This window comes from Manacus candei, unplaced genomic scaffold (assembly GCF_025592945.1).
Source record: "Manacus candei isolate 608988 ecotype Guabito, Panama unplaced genomic scaffold, ASM2559294v1 h1tg000065l, whole genome shotgun sequence".
Classification (NCBI taxonomy): Eukaryota; Metazoa; Chordata; class Aves; order Passeriformes; family Pipridae; genus Manacus; species Manacus candei.
The window spans coordinates 172,882-199,961 of record NW_026138113.1 but is presented as its reverse complement, the minus strand read 5'-3'; the positions used below and the strand labels follow the sequence as shown (position 1 = coordinate 199,961).

Here is a 27,080-nt window from a genome sequence, read left to right as displayed (position 1 = left end):
ATCCACATAATCACCCTGGTTTTAATTGCCTACAACTCTGCAGAAAGATCATGTGGTTAAGTGGTAAATCATAATTAGATAAATAATTGGCTTGGCCGCAGCAAGCTGCTTTGTTATACCTGCCATCTGCTGGGCAAGGGCTCCTGCGCCCAAAACAATGCGCTGCTGCCACACGCCTGCGCCAGGCTGGGGGTGTGGGGGCACGGGGACACGGGGCATGGGGATTTGGGGATGGGAGGGCAGCCTGGTTGTGCCGAGCATTGCCCACTCTTGGACTGTGCCATGCCCGGCAGCTGTGCAAGGTTTGGCAGCACTGTGAGGTGCCTGGCTCCCACCCATGTGTTGCCCAACAGCACTGTGGAATGTCCAATGCCACCATGTGGTGCCCTATGGCATCTTGGAATCCCCAGTGACACCATGGAATGCCCAACGGCGCTGTGCAAGCTCAGTGGCACCACGAAATGCCCGGCAGCACCATGGAATGCCAAACAGCACCTTGCCCTGCTCAGTGGCACCGTGGAATGCCCAATGGCACCATGGAATTCCACAGTGGCACCATTTAATGCCTGGCAGCACTGTGCAGTGCCCAAGTCTCTCCCAGGTGATGCCCAGCATCCCAGTGCAATGTCCAAATCTCCCCCTCATGATGCCCAGCATCTCAGTTGAATGCCCAGCTCTCTCCCACGTGATGCCTGGCAGCCCCATGGAGCACCAGCACCCCATGAAGCCATTCAGCTGCAGCAGCAGCTGATGCAAAGGGGTGCAGGCTGTACCTCACTTCCCCCAAAGCAGAGGGATCCTTGGAGATGACTGGCACCTGGATCCAGGCATCAGGAGCCAAGAGGAGCTGCCAGCCCAGCCTGGGTGCTGCAGAGAAGCCCAGGGATCAGCAGCATCCTTGGGGCTCAGGCACTTGATTTTCGAAGTCCCCAGCTTCGAAATGGGGCAAAAATGGAGCAGAAAGTTGCTTTCAAGTAAATCTTTCACTGTCTGGATTTCCTGTGGGCTGAAAAGGCTCCCATGGCTGGTTGGCCTGGGCTTGGGAAGGCCAGGAAGGGAGAGAAACCATCCGGCATCACTCCATCCATGGCCTCTCCCAGCGCTGTGCCCTCCAAACGAGCTCTTATTACTTTGCTTGTTGTCGTTTGCCAGATCAATGGTCCATGGAGGAGTGATCGATGGAGTCCCAGCTGGATAATAGCGCCATGTGCCCGGATGCTTGGTGCTGGGCTGGGCTCCACAGGGAGCTCCGAATCCCATCCCTGGCCGTGAAGGTGCTCCTTACTTCAGGGGACCCACCCAGACCCCTGCAAGGGGATGCTGGATGCTCTTGGGATGGGTTGTGGGCTCTGCCCTGCGCACCTAAAATTGGACAGAGGCTGCACCTGGGGACACCTGGGGACAGCAAGTCTGGCCCCCTCCCTTCGTTTTGGCTGCATGCTGGGAGATGGAGAGGGAGAGCAGGAATGTGGGCTCTGATCGATCAATTAATTAATTAATGGAGTGTGCTGGAGGTGCAGCAGCAGAGCTGCTTTAATGAGGGGTGGAAAACGTGTGGCGGCTCGGCAGGACATCACCAGAAGAGGAGGTGGCCCCTCCTGCCTGTCCTCTGCCTGTCCCCTGCCCGTGGGCTCCCAAGAGGGTGACGGGGTGCGTGGCAGGGGGACGGTGGGCAGGGACGACGAGCACACGGTGGCCCTGGCCGCCTGCCCTCCATCCTGGGGCTCTGCCTGCTGCATTCAGACAGCGGGGAGGGGGGCTGACAATGTGAGGCCATTAGCATTGAAAATCCATGCAGAGCAGCTGTTCCCGCTCGGAGCATGCAGCTGGATGCGGCTACGGAGCGGGAGCCGAGGTGCTGGGAGAGGGGGGAAAGGCTGAGGGGGGACCTGATCGCCTCAGATCCCTTGGGGAGTCATCCAGAGCAAGCATGGAGGAGCCTTCCAGAGGGCTGGGCCAAGTGGGCTCCATCCCAGTGGTGGTCCTGCGGGCTGGGTGCGGATCCATCCCAGGGGAGGAGGATGCAGGATGCTCGTCTCTCCCTGCTCCCTCGGCCTCCCGCCGTGCTGGGTTTTTTTCCGCTCCATTTGCCAGGGGCTGGAGCTGCTGCCTGATCGTATTTGGTAATAAATTATTAGTTCCAGCACTCGGGAGCCCGGGAGCTCAAAATAGCTGCTGTAAGAGCGGGCGGCTGGTGCAGGTCGAGTTCAATGGCAATCTGCTCCCAAGGGCACTCCATGCTCATTAGGGGCCTTTCAAGGTGCTGGGAAGGGGGCAAGCTGGAGCCAAGGTGCTAAACCTGCCCACTTCCTGTTTCCTGACAGCAGTATCCCCTGCCCAGGGATTTTGGGGTGCTGAGAGCCCATGCCTGCCCCTCGCTGCCCGTTCCTGCCTGCCCGCAGCGGCTGCCGGTGGGTTTTATTTGTCTCCAGCCCCACCAGGCAGCCAGACTGGTTCTGCTCTCGCTGCCGGAGGAGGCTCCTGCTGCCAAAAAACCCGCCAGCATCATCAGGAGCAGATGGAGAGAACATGGCACGCTCCCAGCTCCCAGCTCCCAGCCCTGCGCCGGGGATGCGAGGGGGGCAGGGACACCGCTCCAGAAGCCAGAGGCTTGGGGTCCTGCACTACTGGAGACGCCAAACCCCATGGCAGGTGCCATGTGTGGCACTGTGGGAAGGAGTGGCACAGGGAAGGGTGAGGGGAATATGGCAGTGACCCTGCCATCCCCTCTCCTCCTCCTGCCGGGCAGGGAGCTGCCTGCTCCTGTGGCCAGCAGCCAACGGGCACCGGGAATGCCAGACACTCCCTGTGCCGCTGTGCCTGAGCACATGCTGTGGGAGGGTTGGGGACAGGGTGACACATCACCTGCTTCCCAGTCCCCAACCTTCCCCACGGCCTCAGCAGGGACCCAGGTGCCCTGCAGCCCCCCCGCCTTGGCACTTTGGAGGGGTACAGGCAGCAGCTGCCCAGGGACAGGTACTTGGGCGTGTCAGCCCTGCACCCCACAGGGCTGGGGGCAGTGGAGGGACAGCCTGCCCTGTTTTGGGGTTCATGTCCCCGCCCCGGTGAGGCAACTGCTGACGTGACCCCGGACTGCTCCAGGCACAGAACTTGACCTGTTTTTCCGCACGGATCTGCCTGCTGGGAAAAGCAGCCGGGGAAGAGCTGAGCAGGCGTGGGGGAGCACCTCACCGTGGGGCATCACAGCGTCCCCAGCCGCCCTCAGGGGTGAGTGGCATCAACACGGCCCCGGTGGTGGGATGCTGGACAGAAGGAGGGACACAGTGTGGCCCCACATCCCATCCCCACGTGGAGGCTCCTGCCCAGCCAGCTCTCCGTGCCTCAGTTTCCCCAGCTGGCAGCTGTCCCTTGGAGCAGTTCAGGGACGCCTGGACAGACGGACGCCAGCGCTGTCGGGGCACGGCGGGTGAGCGGCGCTGCTCGGGCCCCAGCCGGGGCGGAGGCGCCGATTTTATCACCGGGAAGAAGCAGCAAAACTGGTTTTGAGCCCGGCTGGGGCAGCGGCACAGCTCAGCCCGGGGGCACACGAGCTCCCCGCACGCTTCCCGGCGAGCTGCCGGCTCCCAGCTGCCCTGCGCTCTCCTGGCAAATCCCATTGAGATCATGAGTTTGCCGGGAGGCGTTTGGGGCCGCGGGGATCAGCTGAGCATCACACGGGTGATGCCCTGCCGCCAGCCCCGTGCCCGGAGAGCGTGTGCCAGTGAGCTGATCCCACCGAGTGGCTGGCAAAGTGTCTCCAGACATGGATTGGGGCTGGAATGGGGGGGGGGTTATACCTGGGTTAATAGGTGGGGAGAAGCTGGGGGGCACTGGGAAGTGGTTGGGGATTGCAAAGCTGTTCCCGGGGGTTGTGGGGCTGTGCTGGAAGAATGCAGGGATGTGCCCAGGCTGTGCCTGGGGGATGTGGGACGATGCCCATGGAATGTGGGGCAGTGCCCAGGGCATGCAGGGCTGTGCCCAAGGGTGTGGGGCTGTGCCTGTGAGCTGTGGGGTAATACTTGGGAGACGTGGGGCCATGCTTGGGGAATTCAGGACTGCAGCCAAGAGAATGCCAGGCAGTGCCTGGGGGTGCAAGGCTGTGCCTGGGGGGTGCAGGATTGTGCCCAGGGGGTGTGGGGCAGTTCCTGGAAGATGTGGGGCAGTGCCCAGGGGGTGCAGCACTGTGCCCAAGTACATGGGGCTGTGCCTGAGAGCTTTGGGGCAGTGCCTGGAGGATGCAGGGCTGTGCCAAGGGGATGCCAGGCAGTGCCTGGATGATACAGGATTGTGCCTGGGGGATGTAGGGCAGCGCTCAGGGCATGCAGGGCAGCGCCCAGGGAGTTCAGGCTGTGCCTGGGGTGCTGCATCCCCTCTGTATAGTGCATGGGTGCCTGGTGGGGCAGGTATATCCCCGTGCCTTGCTCCTGGGGGGACACCAAGGACTCATCCGGGGGTCCACAAGCTGAAGCAGAGCCCGGGGTGCTGGTGCAGAGCCCGGGGGTGCCGGTGCAGAGCCTGGGGGTGCCGGGGCCAGGCTGGCGTGGCGGGTTGGCTTCCCAGCTGTTCTGGTAATGAATTTACATGAGCCGAGCGTGTCGACAAGGCGGCAGTCAATGGCTGAGAGCACCGGAGTTAATAAATGCTTGTATAATGAGGGCAGAGGGGAACGTGCCGCCGCGCCGGCCGCCTCTCCTGGGGCCGGGGGGCAAAGATTAATCAACGCTGAGTGCCACTCGTGCCCCCCCGGCTCCCGCAGCGCCCGGCGCTCTACCCAGCCAGCCGCTGCCACGGGATGCTCCGGTGTCTCCCGCGGTTATGCTCTGCCCACCCACCCTCTCTCATGGGATTCTCCAGGTGTTCTGGCGTCATCAATGCCTCCAGCTGCCTCCAGCCCCACTGGGAGTTGGGGAGCTGCCCCGCGACCCTCCCCCACCATCCGCCTGCCCACCTGGGAGCTGGGCTAATTTTAGGCTAGTGTTAATGAAGCTGCTCGGTGAAGTCTATTTTAAGGGCCCTGACATCAGCAGTTGCTGTTTCAGGAGGTGGAGAGCCCTGGAGCAACTGGTGTGACAGCTCGGGGGACACGAGGTGGGCTGCACCTTCCTGCTCAGCTCCTGAACCCCCAGTTTTGGGGGTCACTGTGCCCTGTAGCACCTTGGTGCTTAGGAGTGCAACGAAGGGGATTTCGGGGGGCTGTGGTGAGGATTTGAAGGTGCATTTTGAGGAGCTGGGGGTGCTGTGGTACAGATTTGGGGGTGCAGTGCTGGAGTTTCAGGGTGCAGTGCTGGGAATCCATGGATGCAATATTGGGGATTTGGGGGTGCAATGCTGAGGATCCAGGGATGGAATGGTGGGGATTTGGGGGTGCAGTGGTGGGAACTTGGGGGTGCAATACTGGCAATCCAGGGATGAAATATTGGGGATTTGGGGGTGCAATGTTGATGATACAGGAATGAAATGTTGGTGATACAGGGGTGCAGTGATGGGAATTTGGGGGTGCAATATTGGGGATCCAGGGATGCAGATTAGGGATTTGGGGGTGCAGTGCTGAGCATCCAGGGATACAGTGTGGGGATTTAGGGGTGCAATGGTGGCAATTAGGGGTTGCAGCAGTGGTGCTTTGGGTTTTGGCAGTACCATGAAAGTCAGGGGACTGCTTTGCTCTCATCACCTCCATCAGGATGCTGAAGTCCCCGTGTCCCTCAAAACACCCTCTCCCTTACCGTGGGGCCTCACTGAGCCCCCTTGCTCCATTATCCAGGGATTCAGTGGGGCCATGGGATGCCCCCATTGCCTGAACTCGGGGTGAATTTTGGGGTGGTGAACCAGAGGGAAGGTCTTGCTCGTCCCACCAGTTGTTCCAGCTCTGGGGGTGGAGGGGGGAGGAATTGAGGCTCCACTCTCCAGGTTAGGCCCTGTCTAACCCGGGCTCTCTCATTCACAGGCATGAGCCATGAGCCGAAGTCGCCGTCCCTAGGAATGCTCTCCACTGCCACCCGCACCACCGCCACCGTCAGCCCCCTCACCCCGTCCCCCCTCAACGGCTCCATCGTCCCCAATGGCAGCCCTGCAGCCAGCAGCACTTTGTCCGTCCAGGCAGCACCTTCCTCCAGCTTCGCCGCTGCTCTCCGCAAGCTCGCCAAGCAAGCCGAGGAGCCCCGAGGTAGGGACAGGGACAGGGGGCAGGGGGGTGACAAACACCAGTGCCTTTCCCCCCGCCACCACCCGGGAGCTGGTGTTTTCTTGCCGTTTCCCAACTAATGTCTTTCCCCGGCGCCGTGTCTCGAGGGGGCAGTTTAGAAATTCAATTCAGCCAGAGTAATCCAAATGCCGGATCAGTCACCATAGCCTGGGAGAAAGCCCGGGAGAGAGCAGTGAGGGGGGAAAAACAGCCCTGCTCCCTCCCACCGCGCTTCACCCAAATGCTGTTTCTTTCCAGAGGTTCCTCACATTTGCTCCTTCCTCAAATTCCACGACTAAACAGCAAATTTGAGCTCACCAGGACGTCCCTGTCCCTTGTCACTCGTATCCTCCATCACGCCCCCCTCTCTGCTCAGATGTGGGGTGATGGGATGTGAGGTGGTTCTAGAGCACCACGTGGACCCCACTGCCACAGGGAGTATGTCCCATGGGAATTGCCAGGGCTGTCCCACATACAGAAGGGGAGGCAGCCAGTCCCCAAGCTGTGAAGTGTTTCACCAAGAGGCTGCTGGCATCATCAGTTTGGGATGAAATAGCATTTATCCGTGTCATTTGCATTGGTGGGTGCTCCCCTTGGGTCACTGCCCACCACCTGGGCACTTTGATCCCTGGAGAAGACACTCAACCCCTTTGCAAGGGATTTTTAGCAGGGTCTTTTTGGAAGACCCTCTTTAAAAGACCCTTTTAACAAGGCGCTACTGGGACAAGCCTTTTTCCAAGACCATTTTTTCAAGGCTCTGTTTGGGAAACCCCTTTTTTAGAAGGACCGTCTGCAAGACCCTCCTCGTAGCCCCCCACCAGCCCCCAAAAGCCCCATCACAGCCATGACCTGAAGCATCAGCTGGTCCCAAGGAAGCATGTGGGGACACCAGGTCCCTGTGAACTGAGGGGACCATGTCTTGGTGATGTTTCATCCTTGCTGGGAGCTCCTGGTTCTCCCCAGCTGCCTCCTCTGGAACCCATCTGCTTCCTTTGGGGCAATCGACTGGGTTTGGGGGATTATTTTGCTTTTTATTCCCCCCCGGCACCCCACAGCTCATGCCCTCCCAATACTGCTCAGCCCATCCCAAAGCACATCATCAGGTTTGGGCATGGATTTCATGGCACTGGGGAGAAGCAGTAACATTCCCTTTGGATTTACCCTTAACACATGCATAGTTTGTTTGCAAAACCCCCCTGCCCTCACCCATCTGGATGCCCCAAGTGGCTCATCCTGGAGGTTTTTAATTGGTGTGGGTTTGGGAGTGTGCTGGGAAGGAGGTTTTTCTCCATGCAATGGCTTTTAGCACCAGGAAATTAATGGCTTTGCACCAAAATCCTCACCCACTTCCCACAACAGGAGATACTCACCTCTCTTCCCTTCCCACTGTGGGAGATGCTTTGCCATAGTAGTTGCCAGCTATGGGGTGATGCCAACAAGATCCACCCAAGATTACTGTCTTTTTTCTGGCTTTATGGACTCACAGTTCTGCCAGGGCATCTGTTAGGGATGTCCCACTGGCCCACAGCGTCCCAAACTGCTGGGGCTCATCCTAACCAACCCCATCCCAGCAAAGCCCCATGAAACCACCACCTGCCCAGGGGCTCCTTCCAGCAAAGCCCCACGAAGCCACTGCCTGCCCGGGGGCTGCTGCGTCTTGTCCTGCCCCAGGCTGTCCGCAGGGTGGGTTTTATTCCACCCTCCCTTCCCTTCTTTTTTCCCTGTTCTCCGTCAGGGTCTCAGCTGTTAATTACATTTGCCTGTCAGCCCGGGCTGCTAATCTGCTATCGTCGAGCGGGAAGCGGGAGGTCAGAAAACAAAGGTGACACCATCACACTGTGCCTCTTGTCATCTCCAATCCAGATTAGTTTCATTGACTAACTCCTGGCTGAATACCACCAGTTAATTATAACGATCACAAACCCTCCCGTTTAAAGCCACACAGCGAGAATTAAGGTTCTGAAGTAAGACTTTAGCTTCATTAATTGCCGGGCTCATTGTGATGGTATTGATTGTTAACGCTATCGCGTGGTGAGTAATGGCTTCCCAGCTCAGAGGGGATTAGGCTGCTAATTGTTGTTGGCCTTGCGCTGACAAGATAGACTTCAGTGGGTGTCAAATCCGTGTGGCGGCCTCCTTTGTCGGGGACAGCCTTTCTCCTTCCCCCAGCCTTGCTGCTCTTCAAATGAAAGCGATTCGGAGCGACTCGGGAATAATTAATACAGGAGGGCGGCCGGCAGTGGGATGCTCCGCTTGGCCTCTGCTCCGCCGAGCATCCTTCCCGCTGAGAATCCTTCTGGAGCATCCTTCCCACCCAGCATCCTTCCCGCTGCCTGGGGATGCTCCTGCCTCCCCGTTGCATTCCTGACCTTGCTTCTTCCTGGGGTTCCGCTGTCACAAGGATGGCGAGGGGATGGAGGTGGGTTGCAGGGTCACAGGGAGAGGGAGCAGCTGCTGGCACTCTCGGGGGAGCCGGCTGGTGTGCTCACAGGGCAAGGAGCTGGCATACACACTCAGGGGAGTGGGCTTGCACACCTGAAAGCTGAGGGGACACCTTGCACACTCAGGGGAGCCAAGGCCACTCTCAGTGCCAGGCTCAGTGCCAGAGGGAGCATCCCTGTCAGCTCTCTGATGGCATCCTGTGGTGACCATGGGCCACTCCTCACTCTCCAAAGGCTGATCCCTGCTGGTATGCCAGAATCCTCCCCCTGACCCAGACTCCAGGCTGGAGGGAGCAGGGTTTGGGGGGTCAGAGCCCCCCAGGCCGCCTGGCTGGGTTTGAGGATTGGACAGCATTCCATGGAGCAGACGCCAGGCACTGTGTGCCCTGGTTAATGTGGAATTTGTATTTCTGCTGCATCTCTGCTTTTCCCACTTTCTGCTTTAACTCCATTTCCATTTTTCCATTTGGAAATATGGCCAGCATCCCTGGGGTGGGGATAATATAAAATACAGATGTATTATGCAAATAAGGTCAAAGCTTTGCTCAAGGGTTTTGGGGAGTCACTCCATCCCAGTGTCTCCGGGTACCCTGGCTTGTGCATAGAAACTTTTGCAGCTGGATTAAGGAGTCTTTGGGTTCAACTTGGGAAGATGTGGCTATCTGGGGTTGTCATCTCATTGGTGTCACTTGTGCCAAGGGGCTTTATGAGACTAGTGGGATTGGAAGCCCCTATTAGGGAGAAAGAGGGTACCCATCCCACTATGTGGGGTGAAGCCCTTTTGCACCAGTGGGAACCTACCTTGGTACAGGCATCCTGGGAACCCCAGGATGGGAGGATGAGGGTCCAGTCTGGGTATCTGGTGGGATGCTGACCACCCTGCAAGCATCCCTGGTCCCTGCAGTGGGGCATCCTGTCAGGAGTGGCTCTGTCGTTTTCGGAGGGTGCTTTCATCTGGCTAACTGCTGTGTTTTCCCAATTCATTTTAATTTTTAATTTCAGGGTCCTCACTAAGCAGCGAGTCGTCCCCAGTCTCCTCGCCAGCCACCAACCACAGCTCCCCCGCCAGCACCCCCAAACGTGGCCCCATGGGCCCCATCATCGTGCCCCCGGGGGGGCACAGCGTGCCCAGCACGCCGCCTGTCGTCACCATCGCCCCAACCAAGACTGTCAACGGGGTCTGGAGGAGCGAGGGCAGACAGGTATGGCTGTGTCTGTTGGGTGCCCAGCCCCCTCAAAGGTTGGAGGGTGTGATTGTGATCTGCGCTGCTCCTGAGGGATCACAGGGCTGCCCCCCACTACGTCCCTTCTCCTCCCCGTGGTGTCCCCGAGCTGCTGTAGTCACCGGGGCTGCCATGTCCCCGCGCTGCCATGATTCCTGGGCTGCCATCATCCCCGGGCTGCCATCCAGAGGGGAGCTCGAGGAAGAAGGAAGCGCGGGGAGGGGGGGAGCGGCTAATTAAGAAGCATCGTTAGTGGTTCTCCTCTCCTCCGCATGCTACAAGCAGATTCCCGGGGGGATTATGCCACTTGGAAAGACTAATTAAACCACAAAGCGGAGAGAGGCAAGGGTAGGGGATGCAAAACGCCGAGGGCGGGGGAGGAAAATAAATGGAACTCGATCGCCGGGCGCTCAGTGGGGTGCGTGGGGTGTCCGGGTGCTCCCCACCCCCGTGTCCCCCCGTGTCCCCCCCGTGCCGCCTCTCCCCGGCGCGGGGTAACCGAGCGTGGTTATTGTGTGGCAGAGCCGCGCTCGCAGCGTGACGCCCCGAGACGGGAGGTAATTGGAGCAGAGCCTGGCACGCACAATGAGCCTGCTCCGTGCAGGCGGCAGAGGTGGTGGGGAGGGGGGGACACGGCGCCCTTTGTGCCGGCCGTGGTGACCTTGGGGCTGTCCCTAATGGCTGGGGACCTGCGACTTGCCCTGGAGGGTCTGGGGAGCGGGATGGGACGGGGAGGGATGGACAGGGTGGGGGATGCTGTGGGTTTTGCCATCTTCCTGCTGAGCTGCTAAACACAGAAGGTGCAATGAAAAAGAATCAATTTTAAACCCAAGCTTGCCTTGCTGGGGGCCCCCCCTTAAGTGTCAGACCCCGCAGGCTCCCTTGTCACCCCAAGTGGTCCCCATTGCTGGGGGGTGCCTCCACAGCTGGAGGGAGAGACCATCCTGGCACTGGGGATGGGAGCTGATGGGAGATGGCTGGGGCCCCATGTCAGGGTGGGGGTGTTGATGCCAGAGGGGAGCTGGGAGGATTCCAGGCTGACCCCTGGGTTATGGCTGTTATCAAAGCCCGGCTGGATTTCCCCTGCCTGTGTCCTCCCCGAATGATTAATGGCTCTGGAGAACAAAGCAGCCCATAAATCTCCAGGCAGGTAATGGGTGTCCTGCCCTCAGCTCTTTCCGGGCTTCAGCACCCCCTTTCCCACTGATGCCCCCCTAGTGTAGCCCCCCAGACCCTAACACCCCTCCAGCTGCACTTCCAAAGCCTAGATGCAGGAGGATGCTCTGATGGAACTGGTGCCAGTCAGGGATCCCCCTGAGCACACTGGGAACCCGTTGGGGGTCTCTGGGTAGGGACACAGCAGGGACTCCATCCTTGTGGGATCTCTGCCATCCCCTAATGCCCACCTTGGCATTCCTGCCCCTTTGCCTTCCAGCAGGAAGCAGGGTCACGAGGCAGCAGCAGCAGCGCCGGCCGCGAGCGCCTCATCTCGGAGCCCCCACTCACACAGGAGAAAGCAGGGGGTCCCACCGTCCCCTCCCACCTCCTGGGGACACCCTACTCCTTCGGGCTGCCCCCCAGCTCCGTGGTCCAGGACTCCCGCTTCCCACCTCTCAAGTGAGTCTGGTCGGAATGAATGGAGGGTGGGGGGTTGCAGGATGCAGGTGTCCCCTGCGAGCTCTTGTCCCATCCTGGGGAGTCACATCTCCCCAGGGGGGCAGGGTGGAATGGTGACCATCTCCCTACCCCCCCAGCCTGCAGCGGCCGGTCCACCACGTGGTGCCTCCCAGCGCGGTCACCGAGGATTACCTGCGGAGCTTCCGTCCCTACCACACGGCCGAGGACCTCCGCATGTCCTCCCTGCCGCCCCTCGGCCTCGACCCGGCCACCGCCGCCGCCTACTACCACCCCAGCTACCTGACACATCACCCCTTCCCACATCCTGCCTTCAGGTGGGCACCTCAGGACCTCGGGATCCCGGGGAAATGCTGGAGGAGGAGCCTTGTGGGCTGGGGAACTGGGAGAGTGATCCACAAAGGATGTTTGGGCTGCACCGGGGGGCATTTTGAGGCTCTCTCAACACCTTCTCCCAGCAGAAGGCGGCCCCCATCCAGCTTCCACGTGGGGAACTGGGGGGTTCTTTGGCCCTCCTGAGCATCCCTGTCTTCCCAGGATGGACGAGTCTTACTGCCTGTCGGCACTGCGGTCCCCCTTCTACCCGCTGCCAGCGCCGGGCTCGCTGCCACCCCTGCACCCCTCGGCCATGCACCTGCACCTCTCGGGGGTGCGGTATCCCCCCGAGCTCTCCCACTCCTCCCTCTCCGCCCTCCAGTCCGAGCGCATCTCCAGCCTCGCTGCCGAGAGGTACGGAAGGGCTGATGGGTGGGGGTGATGGTTTTGAGGTGCTTCAGGGGATGCTGATAGGTGACCAGGGGTGGGTTTGGGGTGCTCCAGGGGATGCTGATAGGTGACCAGGGGTGGGTTTGGGGTGCTCCAGGGGCACTGACAGGCAGCTGGGGGTTTTGGGGTGTTCCAGAGGATGCTGACAGGCATCTGAGGATTTGGGGGTGTTCCAGAGGATGCTGACAAGTGACTGGTGGTGGTTCGAGGGTGCTCCAGGGGATTCTGACAGATGACCAAGGGTTGTTTGGAGGTGCTTTGGGGAAAATGCGCGCGTCTGGGAGTGCTCCAGGGAATGCTGACAGGCACGGGGTGGGGCTTGGGGGTGTTCTGGGGGATGGTGACAGGCATCTGGGGGTGGGTTTGGGGTGCTCCAGTGGATGTTTGGGGTTGGTGCTTTTCTTATGGGCTTTTCTTTGCAGGCTGCAAATGGATGAAGAGCTGCGGCAGCGGGAGCGGGAACGGGAGCGGGAGAAGGAGCGGGAGCGAGAAGCCGACCGGGAGCGGGAGAAGGAGAGGGAACGGGAGCGGGAACGTGAGAAGGAGCTGGAACGCGAGCGGGAAAAGGAGCGGGAGCGGGAACTGGAGAGGCAGCGGGAGCGTGCCCGGGAGAAGGAGCTGAGCATGGTGAAAGCCATGGAGGGGCCCTTCCTCCCCGTGGCAGAGCTGCACGGGCTGCGGGGGCACCCGGCTGAGGAGCGGGGCAAACCAGTGGAGCCACTGGCACCCAGCAGGCCAGGTAACATCCCCATGGGTGGCACTGGATGAGTTGCTGCCTTTGGCACAGCTTGCCTTGGTCCCCTCTCCCCTCCAGATGGCAAAGCCATGGCGGTCAGTGGCCCCGGGAGGTGGCTGGGGATGGAGCTGGGCTCTCCTGGCTGCCAGCTTGCTTTGCCAAGAGCCCAGCTGCAGTGGCTCGGAGCAGCAGCACGGTGCCTGTGCCATCTGACTCGGTCTGGGTGGTACCTTGCCCGGTGCCGTGCATGCTGGCTGTGAGAGGGCAGCACCCTTTGCTGAGCTCCAGCCCCACAGCTCTGGGTCCCTCCTGTCCACAGGGGTGCTCACCCCAGAATTCCCTGATAGCCACCCATGGGCCCTCTTTCCCTGCCCTGACTCTCCATCACCCCTTTTCCAACACAGACAAACTCAAGGACTCGGTACTGCCGACGCCGAAGCCCATCCAGCACCCCCTGCACCCACCACCGGGCTCCCACCACCCAGTTCCCAGCCTTATCCCCAACCACAGCGTGTTCCCACTGCCGGGGAGCAGCGCGGCCACGGCGCTGCTCATCCACCGCACCAACGAGGAGGAGAAGTGGCTGGCCCGGCAGCGCCGGCTGCGCCAGGAGAAGGAGGATCGGCAGTCCCAAGTCTCAGAGTTCCGGCAACAAGTACTGGAGCAGCACCTGGACATGGGGCGTGTCCCAAGCCAGCCTGAGCCCGAGCACCGGCCTGAGCATCCCAGGTAGGGATGATGCCAGCCCTGCTCCAGGGATGGAGATTCCCCCTAAAACTGAGCTGCGTTTTCCGATGTTGCAGCTTTCTTTGCTGTAATATCCATATCTTAAACTGGGGAGGGACTTTGGACAAGGGTATGGAATGATAGGACAAGGGGGAATGGCTTTAAATGGAAAGAGGGCAGGTTTAGATTAGATATTGGGAAAAAATTCTTCCCTGTCAGAGTGGTGAGGCCCGGGCACAGGTTGCCCAGAGAAGCTGGGCTGCCCCATCCCTGGAAGTGTTCAAGGCCAGGTTGGACAGGGCTTGGAGCAACCTGGTCTAGTGGAAGGTGTCCCTGCCCATGACAGGGGGTGGAACAAGATGAGATTTAAGGTCCCGTCATTGCAAAGCACCGAACCATTCCATGGTGCTGTGTTATGATGATCTCTAAGTTTTCCCCCCTAACCCATGGCTGTACCCACAGAGTTGTAGGTAGCTCTGCCCCCTTCCCAGGTATCCATCACCCCACTGCCGCACCCCTTGCTCCTCACACATCCCTGTGAGCCAAAGCCGTGGTGTCCAGGCTGGCACCAGCAGGTCCCTGCCAGGCGGTGCCAGCCAGGCCGGCTGTGCTGGCAGCGTCCAGCATTCCCGGTGCCCGACATCTGCGCGGCGGCAGGCGACGAGCCCGGGAGGTGGCCGGGGGCCAGCGGCGAGTGGCCAGGTGCTGCCCAGCCACCAGCACCGCTAATTGCATCTCCCCCCTTCCCGTGCAGCGGAGCCAGACACTGGGATGCCTCGTTTAGGGGGCACCTGTGCTGAGCCTGGGCAGTGTGGGGGGGCAGCAGAGCGTGCCTGCACCCCTTGGTTGATTGACAGGGGCTGGCTCACCCCCGTTGCTGAGCGCTTAAGCAGTGCGGGCTCATCCAGCCAGCTCTGCCGCCTGCTCCCTTTGTTATTTTTGGGTATCCAGGGGATTAGTGCGGCTCATCAAGGATAATAAGGAGCGGATCATGGGGCGGCACAAAGGCGAGTGCCCGCTGCAGGCTCCTTTTCCCATCCGCTCCTCCCACCCCAACGGGAGAGGAGGCAGCAAGGTCACCCCGAAACACCTGCAGCTGGGGATGCTCCATTCGCATCCTTATCCCACATCCAGTGGGGAGGGAGAGGGGCTGATCCCAGAGGGCAGGTGGTGCTCTCCGCCGGCGGTGACACGATGGCGGCTGAGCTGAACCCGCTGCTCTGTGTGCGGAGCTCCAGGGCGCTGGAGCGGAAAAGCGTTAAATGCACAGCTTGGGCACATGAAATATTTATCCTGCTAACGGGCTGGCTCCGGCTCTGGCTGTCAGAGAAGGGCTGCACCGGGGCACTGCCCTGGCTGCTGGGGCTGTGGCAGTACTAGTGGATCTCTTGTCCCCACGTGGGGGTCAAGCCTGGGGGTCTCCTGCCTGGCACCCTGGGGATGCAGCCACATCCCTGCCCAATCCTCCCACACACAGCCTTAACTCTACCGCCATCCCTCAGGTTGGTGGCACAGGAGGGGACAAGTGTGGCAGCCCCACATGCAGAAACCCTTCTGGGCAGCCCTAACTGACATATTTCTTCCCTAAAATCCCCTGGCGCTGGAGTGCTGCCAGCTCTCCAGTGGCGGTGCCGGTTCCTCACCTCTCCGGTCCTTTCGTCTCCCTGCAGGTCAGGATCGAGCCGCCACGAGCCAAGCAGCCGGGAGCCAGGGCAGCACTTCGGTGGGCCCCCACCACTCATCTCCCCCAAACCCCAGCACCACCCTGTCACCACGTCCCTCTGGAACCCCGTCTCGCTGATGGAGAACCCCCCCGATCCCCCGCGGCGCCTCCCTGAGCCCCATGCCCTCCACGGCCACCCAGCCCCCTTTGAGCCCAGCCGTCAGGGCATCCCACTGGTGAAGGTGGAGAGGGTCTTCTGCCCCGAGAAGCTGGAGGAGGGGTCAAGGAAGAGGGATGTTCTGGAGAAATACCCCCCGGGACGGGAGCCTGGTGCCCCGGAGCATGGGGGCTTCACCCACACCCCCTTCCTAGCTGAGCTGGAAAAGTCCACTCAGAGCATCCTGAGCCAGCAGAGACCCCCGGCCACCCCCTTCCCTGAGGCCACCAAGCCCAGCTCGCCCTACCGGCCCCCCCAGCCCCGCGCCCAGGACCCCATGTACATCTACGACGAGTTCGTGCAGCAGCACCGCAGGCTGGTCAGCAAACTGGACCTGGAGGAGCGCCGGCGGCGGGAGGCCCGGGAGAAAGGTGAGGGACCGGGGATGCCCCACTGGCATTGGGACCTGGTGACGGGGGAGCGGCCGGGGGGTCTCCCGGGGATGCCGCCGCTCCTGCATCCGAGCGGCTCGGTAAACCCTCCGCTCCAGACATGCCCAATTAATAAATGATGAACTGAGGCTAATAAGTGGGTTTTAAATATTAATAGGACTGCACGAGCAAGGAGAACAGTGGTGAGGAGGAGATGGAGCACTTGTGGGGGGCTGCTGTTGCTCTCCCCCCTCCATTGGGTTGTGGGGCTCAGCCACAGCCTCCCCCCGGCCCTGCCCCATTGACCCCTTGCCACCCATCCCATAGCGGTGCCAAGCAGGGACACAGGGGCGGGCGATGCCCGCCAAGGTCCCATGGCTGCTGGAGGGGGGACAGGGCTCCATTGAGTTGCACCTCCCATCCTGCTGGGCCCCACACTGGACCCCCACTGCTCCCCCCTGGCATCCCACCCCACTGCACCAGCACCCTGATGCACCCCCATCCCCAGTGGGGTCCCAATGAGTTCCAGAAGATTTCCTGGGATCCCAGAAGGTCCCTGTGGTGTCCCCAGTCTCAGGGCAGCCTCTCCCCATCCCCAGGGTACTACTACGACCTGGACGACTCCTGTGATGACAGCGATGAAGAGGAGGTGCGGGCCCATCTCCGCTGCGTGGCCGAGCAGCCCCCGCTGAAGCTGGACACGTCCTCTGAGGTACTGATGGCACTCCCTGTCCCCTCCTGGTCCCCCCGTCCCTCCATGTTCTCTGGAGGAGCAGCCCCTCCTCAGCACCAGCTCCCAGTGTTGTGCTGAAGCCACCATCTTCAGCTGGCTGCAGAGGCACTGGAGGGTTAGGGATAGGGATGGGGATGGTGATGGAGGTAGGGAATGGAGATGAGAATGGGGATGGGGATGAGGAGGGGGATTGGAATGGGGATGAGGGTAGGGATGAGGATGAGGATGGAAACAGGAATGAAGATGAGGATGGGAATGGGGATGAGGATGGAGATGAGGATGGGGATTGTTCCGGGGATGACCCTGCTCTGCTCTCCCCCTTGTCGCCCCAGAAGCTAGAGTTCCTGCAGCTCTTCGGCCTCACCACGCAGCAGCAGAAGGAGGAACTGCTGAGCCAGAAGCGGCGCAAACGCCGGCGGATGCTGCGGGAGCGGAGCCCTTCGCCGCCCACGGTGCAGAACAAGCGCCGCACGCCCTCCCCGCACCTCCCGCTCTCCACCCGCTACAGCCCCGACGAGATGAACAACAGCCCCAACTTCGAGGAGAAGAAGCGCTTCCTCACCATCTTCAACCTCACGCACATCAGCGCCGAGAAGAGGAAAGGTAACAGCCATGCCCCGTGCACGCCCGGGGCCGGGCCCCGCTCCTTGGTTTGGGGGTGCCACGGAGGGGTCCTGCCTGGGCCCGTGAGCTTGCTCTGCTGAGCAGAGGCTACACTAAACCTCAGCTTCCCATGCCACAGACAAGGAGAAGCTGGTGGAGATGCTCCAGGCCATGAAGCAGAAGACCACGCCGGCCGCCGTGGTGGTGAAGAGCTCCCCGCGGGACAGCCCCAATGCCCCCACCACTGGTAAGCACCCCAAGTCCTTCCCTGGCTCTCAGCCGGCTGGGAGCATCCCCTTCCTGCTGGGATGAGGGCCACAGCTTTGCCTTGATGGGCACACGGAGTCTTGACTGCAGCTGTCGCTCCTCCTCTTCCCAAAGAGCCACCGGTGCCGCCGCTGCTGCTGGATCCGGATAAACCCGTGGGCATCGCTGTCTCCGTGCCGGAGGTGCCAAAGACGGGGGAGCCTGGCAGGTTAGACCAGCTGAGACCCCAGGACCTACCGAGGGCCAAGGAGTTGGGCACTGCACTGGTGGAGAAGCCCCGGCTGAGCGATGGGCACCCTGGGAAGAAGGCACTGAGCATCCTCAGCTATGTCAGGGGTCCCCTGCCCAAGGACATCCCGGTGCCACTGTCTCACAGCATGAACGGCAAGAGCAAGCCCTGGGAGCCCTTCATTGCCGAGGAGTTCGCCCATCAGTTCCACGAGTCAGTGCTGCAGTCCACGCAGAAGGCATTGCAGAAGCACAAAGGTAATGGGAAGCACAGATCACAAAATCCCAGGATCACTGAGGTTGGAAAAGGTCTCTGAGATCACTGAGTCCAACCTGTGACCGATCCCCACCTTGTCACCCAGCCCAGAGCACTGAGTGCCACATCCAGTTGTTCCTTGGACACTTCCAGGGATGGGGACTCCACCACCTCCCTGGGCAGGCCCTTCCAGTATTTAGCAACCCTTTCAGTAAATTCTTCCTGACGTTCAGAAAAAAAAGCAGGAATATGGGAAGCTAGCTGGGTGCCACTGCTATAGCACCCTGTTGTCCCACCACCAGGGTTCGTCACCAGCAACCTCGTTGCTGGAGCATCCCCAGAGCTCATTTATGAAGCTAAAAACAAGGTGCTGGGATAACCCAGCTCCAACCCTCCCAAACTCATTGAATTCAATGAATGAGATAAATAAAGCTACTGCAGTGCATGGGGAGTGATGAAAACCCATGAAAAACGCTGTAGCCCCCCAAAAGTCCTGGTGGGGTGGAATTAAAGCCTTGAGGGGAGCATCCCTCTTGGAGGGCAGCGCTGGGGGGCACAGGGAACGGGCAGGGGGCTGACTCTGGTTGCCCACAGGGGGAATGGCGGCGCTGACGGCGGAGCAGAACCACAAACTTGACGCCTCCATCCACTACAACATCCCGGAGCTCCAGGCGTCCACCCGCCTGGCCGGGCCCCCCCACAACGGCACGGCCGAGGGGCCTCTGGCCCACCGGGCACTGCCCCCGCTGCCCCGCGACTCGGCCTCCGAGGAAGAGGACGAGGAGGAGGAGGAGGAGGAAGAGGAGGAAGACTACCCCAGGCCCAAGTGGCAAGGGATCGAGGCAATTTTTGAAGCTTACCAGGAACATATAGAAGGTAGGGGGGCGGGGTGGGCCACGGAGGGTAAACCCCAACTTTGTGCCTCTGTTTCCCCTCGGAGGCATCTCTGGTTCCCACTGGGATGGGCTGGGGAAGCACTGGTGGATCTCCAGCAGTGCAGGAGCAGCATGAAAGCGACAGGCACTGGTGAAAAGTGATCTATATGTGAAAAATCAGTGTATTCACGACTGTCCAGCATCCTCCCAGCGGGACCCAGAGGTTCCCTGTGGGCAGTGCAGGGGCTGGGGATGCTCTGGGGTGCTGGGGGCAATCACTGCTGGCTGGGCAGAGCCTTTATCAGGGCTGGCATCCTCTGTGCCAGGCCTGGAGCCAGAGGAGCCGGTGCTCAGCCCCTCTCCCTTGGATCTTGCAGAACAAAACCTGGAGCGCCAAGTGCTGCAGACGCAGTGCCGGCGGCTGGAGGCCCAGCACTACAGCCTGAGCCTGACGGCGGAGCAGCTGTCGCACAGCATGGCGGTGAGTGGGCACGGGCACCCCGTCCTCCTGGGCTCTGAGGGCTGCCCAGTCCTCCTGGGCATCTGGCCTCTGTGGGGTCCTCAGTCCTCCTGGGCACTGGGCTTCTGAGAGGGACCCGTCCCTGAGGCACCCAATCCTCCTGTAGCACATCCATCCCTGCAGTGCCCATCTCTGCAGTGCTGCAGTGCCCATTCCCTGAAGTGCCCCATCCCTCGTAGTGCCCCCTACCCTATTCCCCTCACCCTATGCCACAGGCAACCACATTCCCCTTGGGCTATCCAGGCAAGTCCAGAACTCCACAAGGGATCCCAATCCCTGCAGTGCCCAATCCCTACAGTACTCATCCCTGCAGTGCGCCATTACCTTCAGTGTCCATCCCTTTGCAGTGCCCATTACTGCAGTGCCTTTTCCCTGCACTGCCCCATCCCCTGCGGTTCCCATTCCCTGCAGTGCCCATCCCTTCGATATCCAAACCCTGCAGTGCCCATCCCCTGCTGTGTCCCAACCCCTGCACTGCCCATTCCTTGCAGTTCCCATTCCCTGCAGTGCCCATCCCCTGCTGTGTCCCAACCCCTGCACTACCCATTCCTTGCAGTTCCCATTCCCTGCACTGCCCCATCCCCTGCTGTGTCCCGAACTTTGCACTGCCCACCCCCTGCAGTGCCCCCCACCCTATTCCCGAGGCACCCCCCATCCACTGCTGCACGAGCACTCCCTGCTGCCCTCTGACCATTCCCTGTCCCTGGCTGCCCACAGGAGCTGAGGACCCAGAAGCAGAAGATGGTGTCGGAGCGGGAACGCCTGCAAGCCGAGCTGGATCACCTGCGGAAGTGCCTTGCCTTGCCTGCAATGCAGTGGTCTAGGGGTTATTTCAAGGGGTATCCCAGGTGACGCTCCTTGGGCCAGGCCGAACATATAGTCTAGAAATAATAATCTATTTTATTACCTTGAATATTTAATATTTTTCACTGGGAGGTTTGAAGCTAAAAAAATAAAATTGAAAACAAAAAAAAAAGAACATTAATAATAAAAAGGAAAAAAAAAAAAAAAGAAGAAATAAATAAATAAATAAACGGAGAATGTGCCATGCATGAAGCAAAGGAGCACGGGAGCCGGGGAGCCCATCCCACGGCCAGCAGCCCCCAGCCTGTCCCCTCCTCTGGGGAGGGCCACGGCGCTGCAGCCCCCCCCCCTCCACCCACCCACACTTTATAACTCTCATTTTTTTGTTGGTTCTTTTGGGTTTTTTTCTAAAAAAAAAAAAAAAAAGACAATTAAAGTCTCCACCGACAACACTAAAGCTGGCGGAGCCCCGCGGGGCCGGGTGCTGCCGAGCCCCCTGCTCCCGGCACGGCACCCCCATCCCGGGGTTTCCACTGGAAATGCACTTCGCTATCAAAAAATAAAGTCAATAAACTGGTTGAAGGTCCCTTTTTGTTCCTGGTTGGCGGGGAAGGGGCAGGGACACGCGTGGGGTCACCTTGTCACCCTGGCTTTGGGATTGAACAGTCAAAAAAAGAAAAAAAAAGGTGCTTCAGCCTTGTACTGTGTATATATATTAAAAAACAACAAAGTTTTGTATGTTTTTATTGCTTTAATTATTGTTATAAAAAGCTTGCCTTTTTTTTTAATATGTTTCTACTTTTTTTTTTCTTTTTTTGTTTCCCCTTCTCCCTCCCTGTTTTTATTTTCTTTCTGGTTTTGGTTTTTTTTTTTTTTTTGGCAAAAGGATTAACTTGCTTTTAGTGTTTGTACTGCTGCTGGTCAGGCCAGAAAAGATATTGAAGTGTTTTAAAAAGAATTTAAACCCAGGAAAAATAAATCCCCTTTTCCAGTGCTGTCCCACCACCAGTCCCTTGGGAAGCCGAGCCCTTCCACCCTCCTGTGTTTTGTTGGTCTTTTTTTTAATTATTATTATTTTTACCCTTTTTCTTTTCTTTCTGGGGTGTTTTCTGCTCCAGTCAGGTTGTTGTGGGTGTTACGGTGTCAGGTGGTGTCTCAGCCTTGAACAGTCTCCACCTGCCAAATTCAAAACCCAAAGGAATTGCGCTGAGAGGGCTGGAGGGTTTGGGGGTGGGTAGCACTGGGGTGTCCTTGTCCCTCTTCCCAAAATACCAAGACAATCAGAGCAGTGCTAAGGCAGTCTGGGCAGGGGGAAAGAGGGTCTCTGTGAGTCTGTTGGTGGCACCATGGGGACATTCCAGGTTTGAGCTGTGCCTGCTGGCGGGCAGGGATATCCTGGTGCCACCAGGATGGGGTGACAGGGTCAGGCTTGGTGCCATTTTTAGCCTCTTTTCTAACCCATCGTGTGCCCCAACTCCCCCAGGGAAGCCTTTTTTTTATTATTATTTTTAAATTATTTATTATAAATTGTTTTTAATTCGCCACGAGACCGGCTCACATCTCCAGGAAAAGGTGACCTCTGCTTCCTGCTTTAAATTCCCTTGTTGCACTTGCAAAGAAAGCATTAACCCTCCCCAACCCCCCTCTGCTCCCTGCTCTCCCATTGGCTTCACCAAATATAAAAAGCTGTGCAAGATTAAAAAGCAAAATGCCCTTGTGACAGAAATTAGTTTAATCTTTTTTAAATCCCCAATTGCCTCGCCAGCCTCTGGCCTCGCCGCTGCCAACTCCGGGCTTCACAGGGAATTTTAACACAGCAAAATACTCGTTGCTGCACTCTTTTCCCTTCCTGTGTGCTGTGGTGGAGGGGGGGAAGAAGCCAGGGATGGAAAATCGATGGCAGTTTATCCCTCACCGTGATGAGGAGCCTGGCTGGGATGTAGCCTTGCTTTGTAGCACCTCCTGTCCTGACTTTCTGTCCTCACCAGCCCAGAATCAGGTTTTTTGGACCAATTTCTCAGCATTTCTTCTCCCCTTGGGGCCATGGTGAGCGGTCGTGTCCGTACACACCCTGTGCAGAATTGCTGGAGCAGCTGTGCCAGAGCCTGGGATGGCTGGGAGGAGGGAGAGTAAGGCAGAGCCTGCTGGGGGCAGGTTAGATGCTGTGAAAGAAAGCAAAAAAAAAAAACCCAAAAAAGGAGAAAAACCAACCCTAAACATGTTCAAAATGTACTTGTTGGAATTAATTGTAATGTAATATATTATTTGTTGAATGTAGTAATTAGGTATTTATGAATATATTGCTGTAATTTCTGAAAACATCCAAAAACCAAAATAAACTCTTCCACAATGACGGCAACGGATTCTTTCTCCGCCGCCGGCAATGGGAACGCAGCCCTGCTCCGAGCATTCCCAGCCCTGCTCCAAGCATTCCCAGCAGCTCCTGCCATCATTCCTGCTGTCCCAGCCCTTTGGGGACGCAGCAGAGGCAGGCAGGGCACAGATGGCAGCAGGAGCCTGGCCCAGATGCTCGGGGAAGGGCAGCGCTCGCAGCCTGGCACCCTCGGGCTCGAGGAATAATTACATCTGCCATCAGCACAGCCTGGCTCCGGCCAGGATCCCGCCTGGATCCTGCCCTGGATCCTGCCCTTGCCTGTCTCTCTGCTGCAGGGAATCGGGGCTGGAGCCAAAGGAGAGAGCTGCAGGTTTTTCCAAGCATTGTTTAACCCGTGTGTGACACCACACAGGGATTAATTTGATGCTGCTCACCCAGCTGCAATTATTTTTTATTATTATTTTTATTTTTTTTTTTTATACACAGTTGCAGATTAAAAAGGCAAAATATTTAAAAAAAAACCCAGTCAGATGTATATTTCCCAATAGCCTGGTTTTGGAGAGGGAAAACCATTTTCTTTGTCCTCCAAAGAGCAGATGGATCTGCTTCCCAGCTGATCTCCCCAGCAGACACCTCATTGCCGGCACATCTTCCCCTTTTTTTTTTTTCCCAAGACTCTGAGAAAATCCATGGCGAAGCACCGCCTCGAAATTTATGGCTTTCAAGGCAGTGTGTGGCCTGTGCTGCCCTCAGAAGTTCCCTCGCTGAAGTACAACCACAGGAGAGATCCCGCCCAGCCTCATTAGAGCCCAGCAAGGCACCTCCCGCACCGAGCCCCAGAGCGGCTCCCAGGGACGCTCCGGTGCCATCGGAGCAATTCCCACCCGGCTGTGAGGCCGTGCAGCTGCTGCCGAGGGAGGATGAGGGTCGGGAGGCGTCGGGAGGTCTGTGCAGGGAGGTGGGGACTGGCCAGATGAAGGCCCAGGGGTGAGGAGCAGAGCCCTGCTCCCTTCCAGTTCCTGCTCAGAAATCCTGGGAGTGGGCACTCTCGCCAGGCTGGAGGTTAGTCCGGAGCTTGTACATGTGATCCAAGGCTTGAGTAAGGAAAGTCCCGGTGGTGTTGATCTCCATCAAGGTTAAGTTATCCAGCTAAAAGGGGAAGTAACAGAATCTTTGGAAGCAGCAGAGGACAAGGCACTTGGGAGGCAGCTCACAGCCCACATTTCCCCTTGGATGACATTCCAAGGGACCAACCCAGCTGCCACCCCAGTTAGGAGAAGCACCTGAGCACCAAGAGTACTATTTCAAGAGCATTCCCCATCCCTGGAAGTGTTCAAGGCCAGGCTGGATAGGGCCTGGAACAACCCGGTCTAGTGGAAAGTGTCCCTGCCCATGGCAGAGGGTGGAACTACATCTTTAATATCCCTTCACACGCAATCCATTCCATGATTCTCTGGTTTCCATAAGGCACAGGGAGCTGCCACAAGCCCGAAAAGCGAGGGTTCAACACAGGGCTTTAGCTCCCACAACTGACGTACCAACAACCCAGGAAAAACATGCCCCAGCCAGCCTTTTCCCAGCAGCTCATTCCCCATCCATCACCATCCCACACAGCAGCTGGAGCCCTTCCAGCCTGGCCCTGTCAGGGCCATCCCAGCACATCCCCAGCACACCTTGGCGTGAGCCTCCTGCTGCCGCACGAAGCTGTCCGCGGACAGCCGCAGCTTGGCCATCCTGGTATCCCACGTATCCTTCACCAGCGTCCGGATCTCGTCGGCTTTGGGAATGTTGTCTGAGGCACTAGAAAAGGGAAAGAAAAGAGAGGATCAGAGCAGGCTGCAAGGGACGTGTACGTTGTGTCACCGGCGTTAAGTCACGTTGGCAGCGCCTCACCCCTCTGAGGCAAGCAGTTTGCTACGGAGAAAAAAACCCTTCAACTCCATATTAAAACCCAGTCTGGTACTTGTGCTGCTGGGATTTCTGGGATGGTTTATTTACCCAGGAATGCTCAGCTCTTATGCAGCATCTGGTTCTCGCTAGAATCCTTCTGCTCTGTAATTGCCCAGCTGGTGTGAGGTGCACTGAGGGCCAATAACCTGGCCAAAGTCACGGGCAGCTGGGGAATCGAAGGGCTTGGCCGCGATTAAAGCCCCGGCTTGGGGCTCCCGGGGCTCCATCAGGGAGAATTAAGCTGAAAGGGCTGTGTGAGACGTGCCACATCGTCCCATTAAGGCCATTCAGCGCTGCCATAAGGACCTTGAGAGATCCGATCAATTCGCGCGGACAGAGCTGTCAGGGTTGTTGTAGCGTGAGGGAGGGAGCTGCGAGCCAAGAGCCTCATCTCCAGAGGAAAAGCCAGAGCTGGAATGACCACCCTGCTTAATCGAGGGCTTAAAGTCACCAGAGCCCGCACTGAGCAAAATACCAGCCAGCACATTTTACAAGTGAAATGCCTCAGCAGGCAGGAGCTCAGGCTCGGAATATCCCCGGTCTCCTGCTTCTCAGGCTGAGGAAAGAGGAGCTTTCCTCCTGAAGGAGAGCCAAGGAAGAAGCCTGGAGGGTTTAGGCTGCTGAACAGATTGCAGCCGTGGAACGTGTTGTGGATCCTCCAGGCCTCCACGCTGAGCTGCTGCTCAATAAAGCGGCACAGCCCCAATTACGAGGCCACAGAACAAGCAATCCCCAAGTTACTGAAATGCAAAGTTACCATGAGGAAACTGCTGCTGTGAAATCTTGGCAGGCTGTGAGATAAAACTCCGTTAACTCCCGCTCTTCCCGCCGCCCTCCGGGGCTGCTGCCAACCAAGGCTTGAAAGATTGTCCGTGCGAGCACGTACTTGGATGGAAAATGCCACAGCTCAGCTCCTACTCACTAGTTCAACAGCAGCTTGGTGAGTTCCATGTAATAGGGACTGGGCATCGGAGTGAATGTGTCCTCTTTCCGTTCCTGGTCCCGGATTTCCTCCAGTTTTCCTAAAATACAAGCAGGGATAGTCAGGCATCACCAGGCCTTCAATGCTCCAGGTACATTTTTACCCATCCCTGGAAACACATGTGTTATATCTGTAGGATCAACTCTATATCCAAGCTTCAAATGACATGAGGACAGGAAAAGGCTCCTGTGAGGAAGCACACAAGGATGCTGACAGGGACATCACAGCCTCCAAGGTCTCCCTCCTCACAGAGTGTCAACCAAAGTTTCTTTGAGTGAACAAGTGACAGATCTTTCTCTCTCAGTTACTTTGTGTTTTTTTAATTAAGCCCCCCACTAAAGGTGAAAAATAGATGTTTTTCTAATTTCATGTTTCCACTGCACACACTGAAGGCAAGGGCTGAAGCCAAAGCTGCCATCCTCACCAACATCCATCCATTCTGGAGGAATCAGCCGACACTTCTGCCTCTGCTTCAGATTAATGGCCAACCAGACAGGCACTTCTACTGGCAAACCAGGATTGAAAGGACCCAGATCTCCCTGAAAAACAAAACCACCACCCCCAATCCATCCAGATCCTTCCCTGTGCCTCCCATCCTCTCCCCTTGTTCCCAAACACCCTAGACCATCCCCAATCCCCTCAGCCACTCTCCGCCAATCTCCCCAGATCCTACCCCTCAATCCCAATCCCCTAAACCCATTCTCCCACACCTAATCCCTCCATCCCTGACCCCAAGACCCACCCGGATCCTGCCCTCGGTGTCCCCAGGCTCTGTCCCAAACCGCCCAGCCCTTGCCCTTGGCCTTCCCTGGCCCCAAGTCCCCCCTGTCCCCCAGACCCTTCTATACCCTGACCTCCAAACCATGACCCACAAGCCCCCCCAAAACTCTTCCACATCTCCCCAGGCTGTTCCCCAAACAGCCCCAGCCCCTGCCCTCCAGTCCTTGTCCCCCAAGCCCCTGTTCCCAGTCTCCCCAGGCTCTGTCCCCCAAGCCCCCACTCCCTGACTCCCCAGGCTGTGTCTCCAAGTCCCCAGCCCTGTCCCCAAGTCCCCAAGCTCCTCTCCAGCCCCAGCCCCGCCCATGAGCCCCTCTGATACTGTTTTTAGTTTCCTCTGTCTCTGTCCCCCCTCCCGACGCCCAGCCCCGCGTCCCCAAACCCCCCTGCCCGGTCCCGCCCCGCGGCCCCGCCGACCCCGATGAGGTGAATCCGGTCCAGGCTGAAGTTGGGCACGATCGTCACCAGCTCCTTCTCGGCCAGAAACTCCACCTCGGCCGGCTCCATTCGGCGAGCGGGACCCGGGGGGGGTCAGAACCGGGATCAAAACGGGATCGAACCGGGATAGCACTGGGATCGAACTGGGACCACCCCGGGACCCAACCGGGTGCGCGCCCTCGCTCCCGATTGGCTGCACGGCCCGTAGGCCCCGCCCACCCGGCCCAATTGGCGCCTCCCGACGCTTTTTCGCGGTCTCCGCAAGGAGGGCGGGGCCTGGCGCGGCGCGGTGCACGCTGATTGGCTTCCACCTACTGTTGCCGTGGCGCACGCCTCTCTGATTGGCTACCCCTC

General features: G+C 58.7%; 2 protein-coding genes across 5 annotated transcripts in view; one reads left to right on the top strand and one right to left on the bottom strand.

Annotated features, from left to right (window-relative positions):
* GSE1 (Gse1 coiled-coil protein) overlaps nt 1-22,597 on the top strand; it is a 103,902-nt gene extending 81,305 nt beyond the window's left edge. The window contains exons 3-17 of one of the 4 annotated variants that reach the window (XM_051805708.1): nt 5,945-6,163; nt 9,625-9,824; nt 11,281-11,462; nt 11,600-11,797; nt 12,018-12,209; nt 12,668-12,984; nt 13,386-13,710; nt 15,378-15,958; nt 16,558-16,670; nt 17,024-17,294; nt 17,419-17,541; nt 17,676-18,047; nt 18,640-18,921; nt 19,298-19,401; nt 20,158-22,597. In XM_051805708.1, the coding sequence (XP_051661668.1) occupies nt 5,945-6,163; nt 9,625-9,824; nt 11,281-11,462; nt 11,600-11,797; nt 12,018-12,209; nt 12,668-12,984; nt 13,386-13,710; nt 15,378-15,958; nt 16,558-16,670; nt 17,024-17,294; nt 17,419-17,541; nt 17,676-18,047; nt 18,640-18,921; nt 19,298-19,401; nt 20,158-20,292 (3,614 nt within the window). In that variant the 3' untranslated portion in view covers nt 20,293-22,597. The remainder of the gene's footprint in view (nt 1-5,944; nt 6,164-9,624; nt 9,825-11,280; nt 11,463-11,599; nt 11,798-12,017; nt 12,210-12,667; nt 12,985-13,385; nt 13,711-15,377; nt 15,959-16,557; nt 16,671-17,023; nt 17,295-17,418; nt 17,542-17,675; nt 18,048-18,639; nt 18,922-19,297; nt 19,402-20,157) is intronic. The other 3 variants (XM_051805710.1, XM_051805712.1, XM_051805709.1) reach the window with 3 other exon arrangements.
* Nucleotides 22,598-23,018: 421 nt separating this feature from the next.
* Nucleotides 23,019-26,896, bottom strand: GINS2 (GINS complex subunit 2). The gene is made up of 5 exons (XM_051805764.1): nt 26,706-26,896; nt 25,936-26,050; nt 25,452-25,551; nt 24,253-24,379; nt 23,019-23,728 (listed from the first exon to the last, which is right to left on the bottom strand). Exons 1-5 carry the CDS (start codon nt 26,793-26,795, stop codon nt 23,603-23,605), a joined length of 558 nt encoding a protein of 185 aa, XP_051661724.1. The 5' UTR covers nt 26,796-26,896; the 3' UTR covers nt 23,019-23,602.
* Between the last annotated feature and the right edge of the window lie 184 nt (nt 26,897-27,080).